Genomic DNA, 4,816 nt, shown 5'->3' on the forward strand with positions numbered 1-4,816 from the left:
CCCCCCACAAACCCAGCCGCTGACGGCAGCACGTGCCAGCACAGACGGGCACCATCCTTTGTGCTCTGCACAGACACGCGTGTGCAGCGGCAGTGCCGCCGCATCATGCATGCTCCGCGCACGGGACCCGCATGTGATGGCCCTGCTCCTGGCCAGTGCTCCCTGTGCACACCAAGCTCACAGAGCATGCACGCAACGCGGGCTGTTGAGGCCGAGCTCGCAGTGGGGACCCTGGGGGTGTCTCTCTCTTACGGAATAAACACATAAGCTTCTTTAAACTAATGCATACAACTCACCCTCACCGCACCCCGGGGCTGGGTGTTCTCATTACTCCCTACGACAGATGAGGCAACCGAGCAGAGAGACCAGGCCCGCTCGGGGTCACACAGCCCTGGAGCAGCAGGTCTGGGACTGAACCCCATCACCCAGCCCGAGAACGGGCTACTCTCCCCGCGGCTGCCCAGCTGGGCCTCGGGGCATCAGCAGGTGCCCACGGAGGCCCCAGCTCGCTGACTCTGCCACCCACCACGCCCCGGGCCGGCCCACCCCTCGCTGCCCCCAGGCCTCTTATCAGAAGTCACGTTTCCTGCTTCCTCGGACAGCTCCAGCCAGCGGGTGACTTCCTCCTCCCGTGCCCACCTGCCGCCCGCCCTCCCGCCCTGCAGTGCTCACCAGCTCCACCTGGGGCCCCAGGCCTTCCAGGATCCGATGCGCGGCTTCGGCCTTCTTCTGCAGGGACGGAGAAGGGGGGGTTAGAGACGACACAGGCAGGTCAAGAGACCCCGCACAGCGGGCAGCTGCCCAGCTGCTCCCGCCCTGCAGCCCTCCTTGGCTGGAAAGAAACCACCCTGGGACCTGGGGACCCACGATCCAGCAAGCACGCCAGGTCTCGACTTGAGCAAACACGCCGTGCCCTCCGGGCCAGCACCCCTGCCAGCCCCAGGCCCGGCGAGCTGGGCACCGCTGCCCAGCCTGCCCCGGCCACACGTTGGCCCTGGACGCTGCTGTCCTCTACGATTACCTCGGCCGTGCGGCCAGCGGGCGGGGCGGGCAGGCCACAGAGATACCCTTTCTAGGATTCCTGTGTTTCACAATCATGTGATTATTTCTGGGCTGCCCCGGGCCTCCCCGCCTCCCTCCCCACTCACAACCCGGACTTATTTGGAAAACAGGGCCATGTGCAGAGCAGGCTGCATGGCCAATTCAACAGGCTGGACCTCGGGGCGCTGGGCCATGAAGGAGGACATTGTGCCCCAGTCAGGCCCCGCCAGCCCCCACCCTGGGACCACCAGGGGCCAATCAGGGGCTGCCTACAGGGCGCCCACCCAGGGGGTACAGGGAGGCAGCGAGGGATGCAGGGGGCTCTGGAAGGAGGCTTCCCTGGGGTCAGTGTCGGGAGCAAGGGCGGCCCCAGGAGGGTTTGACCCCCGACAGCCACGCTGCCCAGAGAGACCGCAACTGCGTGCTTAAAGACCAGCACACACGCGGCCGCACGCACGAGCAGGCAGCGCGGGCATCCTTGCTTGGTAGGAGCCAGTGACTCGGCCCAGCTCAGCCTGGGAGACCACGCCGAAGGTGGCATGGCCAGGAAGCCAGCCATGGAGGTCACTGCCATACTGAAGAGGCACCCCAGAGAATGTGGCTGACAAGAGAACTCCAAGTGGCCCTCCACGGGCTCTGTTCAGAGGGGTCCAGGCTCCTGGGGTCCTGGCAGAGAGCAGGGTGGGAGTGCCAAGGGCTAGGTCTGCTCTCCGGAAAGAGGGTGGGCATGTGGGTGGGCTCGAGCTGGCACCTAGAGCAACCTCTGCCTGGAACCTGGGTCCAGCCCACCCAAGAGCAGAGCCGAGCCCCAAAAACAACAGCCTGGAGGGTGGCCAGGGCCCGGGAAATCGGGCAGGTTGGCCTCGCAAGGCCCACTATCTGAGCGCTCATGTGGGTCGGCCCCAAGGCCCAGATCACACCTCGTGATGAGCAGACAAGCGCCCTCACTGGACGGACAAGGGACCAAGGCACAGAGAGACGAGGTAGGAGTGAAGGCTCACAAAAAGAAGAGCTCTGAGGGCCAGGTCCACAGGGGCATCTCCACACCGGGGGGTCGGGGAGCTGTCCCTCACCTGCCGCCCTCACACCACGCACGCGGTGTCGGCCCCTTATGGGCACCACACTGACCATTCCTGGGTGCCGGCTCACAGGGCAGGGATCCACTGTCCATGCACGCGGCCAGGCCAAGTGTCGGCCCCTGATGGGCACCACACTGACCATTCCCGGGCACCGGCTCGCAGGGCAGGGATCCACTGTCCTCTGCTGTAACTTGCCATGCCTGGCAGAGTGGGCGCCCAGGGACAGCGGGGACGGCCCATGGACCGGGAGTGGGGGGCTGGCTCCCCGTTCAGGGTCTCCCCTAGCCTCCCAAGCCCCTCCCAGCACCCTGTCACCTTTAATGGCTGGTAGCTGGCCCGACGGGCCCCATCTGCACCAGGGGCCCCATTGGCACAGCCCGACGGCAAGCCCAAGGGGCGGGGGCCCTCTCTCTGGGCTGCGGAGAAGCGGCACCGAGGGCAAGCTGCCCCACCAGACCCGGGAGCGCCCTCCTGGCACCTCCGTGGAGATACGGGCAGGGCAGCGGGATTCCTCCATAACCAGGACTGCTGAATCTCTGGACAACCTGCTCCCAGGGTAAGATCACTGCCCCGTCTTACGGACGGGGAAACTGAGGCTTGGCTAGGATGCTCAGCTAGGAGGCGGCCAGCCCACACGGTCCCAGGCAGAACCCCAAACCTGCTCCGAGCCTTCTCCCTGAACCTCTTTCTCGGGACACCCCCATCCCAATGCCTTGGGCCAGGCCCACTCGCCAGGTCCCCTGTGCCCAGCGGCCTCCAGGAGCTGCAGCTTCCGCTCCAGTCACTGCAAGCCGGGTCAGAACGCCTTTGGCTGCAGAGGAGGCGGCTGGTCCCAGAGGGCCCTGCCCAAGGTCGCCCAGAGCAGCTCACCCAGCTCAGCTCTGCACAGTGAACCCGCAACTCGGGCAGGTGGGGTCACATGACGACACCCCTACAGGGACCCCAGGGTCCACGTGGCCAGGCCTGCTGACAGTCAGAGCCCGGGAGCTGGGCCGGGGCACAGAGTCCTCAGTCACCAGACCCGTGGGCTGGCACGACCAAGCACATGTGCCCAGATCGATACGTGCACAGGTGTTCACGCCTCTGGATGGGCTGTTGAGAATGAGCTCAAGTCCCATCTCTTCCACGAAGCCCGCCATGATTGCTCGGCCTATGCTACATTACTACCCTGAGCTCCGTCAGGAACGCCGAGGGCCCTGCCATACACAGGCCGTCGCTGGTGTGTGTTCCATCCCAGCTCCAGTGTGTGCTCTCTCCCAGACAGCCGGCCCCGCCTACACGGCCCCTTTGAAGATCAAAGGAGATCCCTCCCCCGCCCGCCACCCACTGTTCCAAGAAGCCTTTCCCAGCCACTTCCAGGTTGGCTCCCTCCAGGGACTGGCCAGCCTGCTCTGCCAGCTGTGTGTGTGCCTGCCAGCCCGGCAGCCCAGCCAGGGCCCAGCCTCGGAGAAGCAGGCGGGCCCCGAGGCCGGAGGCTGTGCTCGGGCTGGCTCTGCATGTAGACAGGCCCGAGTCCTCCTCTCTCCCAGGAATCCATGGGGAAGGTGGGCGGATTAAAATCTAATCCCACTGATCTCCCAAGGGGCGTAAATTCTGGCTGCTCCTGCCAAGGGCAGTGAGGGGCCTTCCTCCTGCCCGCCAGGCCTCCCACCAGCTTCTGGGGCTCGGCCAGGCAGAGCATCCCCAGGTCCCCACCACCCCCCTGCGCCATCTGCACATCTTCCACCCGGCACCGTCCAACACGGGCCCTGCAGTGGCCTCAGAGACCCTGCCCGTGGAGCGTCCCTGTACCCACAGTCAGAAGTAAGACAGGAATCACGAGGGGCACGGACCAGGGAGGAGGCCGTCACGGAGCGGGCCTGGTGCTGACGGGGCTCGGAATTCATCCTGCTGAGACCTCTGGGCCAGGAGCTGAGGCAGGTGACAGAGTGACCACGGGGGAGGAGCAGTTCCAGCACCTCAACAACGCCCTGAGCCATGGAGCCCCTCCACGGCTGCGGGCCAGAACCGGGACAGCACTGCTCTCCCACCAAGGATCAGGGCAGGCAGGCAGGCAGGTGTGCCACCCAGCTGACCCTCCTAGGAACCTGCCCACGTCCCCTCCACCGCCGGCTCCTTCTGCGGCTCGTTCTTGGTTCTAAGACCCAGCCTCAAAGCCCACTTGCTGTGCAACCTTAGGCAGGGTCACTTTCCCTCTCTGAGCCTCCACTGCTTGATGAGGAAACAGAATGACGGTATGGAGAGAATTAAATGAAATCATGCAAAACACAAATGGTAACAAGGACAGGAGCGATGACAACCATGACGATGACAACACGGTCACCCTGGCGAGCACACCTGCAGTGTCAGCTATCGCCCCGGGGCACCGTGCGATGGGATCGTGTCGCCCCCGCACCCCGATTCAAGGTAGGGGTGGTCGTTGTCATTACTTAGGCTGCAAGTAGTATGCTCAGCTGGCAGAGACGTGAAGGGGAGGGATGGGACCCGAACCCAGGACGTATGGCTGACACTTGTGTGCAAGGCCCTTCGTGCCCCGTCGTCATGGCAGGAGGCTGAACATGCAGTTCCCAGGCCCCCCAGGCTCCATCCCACACTGCCTCACTCTTGCTACCAGAGGCAGAGGCTTCGTCAATCCAGCGGGTCTGGCAGTTCCCAGTCTAGGGCTGCTGCCACCGGCACCGGCCCGGCCCCGGGAG

At 65.0% G+C, this 4,816-nt stretch overlaps 1 protein-coding gene across 1 annotated transcript in view; it reads right to left on the bottom strand.

Moving 5' to 3' along the window:
• Positions 1-639: 639 nt before the first annotated feature.
• The window catches only part of LOC102501933 (nuclear receptor corepressor 2-like), a gene marked incomplete at its 3' end in the record, with an annotated part of 79,283 nt that continues 75,106 nt past the window's right edge, over positions 640-4,816 (bottom strand). Inside the window, exon 8 of the mRNA XM_006163532.3 lies at positions 640-729. Within this exon, the coding sequence (XP_006163594.2) occupies positions 640-729 (90 nt within the window). The remainder of the gene's footprint in view (positions 730-4,816) is intronic.

This window comes from Tupaia chinensis, unplaced genomic scaffold (assembly GCF_000334495.1).
Source record: "Tupaia chinensis unplaced genomic scaffold, TupChi_1.0 Scaffold142542_1, whole genome shotgun sequence".
NCBI lineage: Eukaryota > Metazoa > Chordata > Mammalia > Scandentia > Tupaiidae > Tupaia > Tupaia belangeri.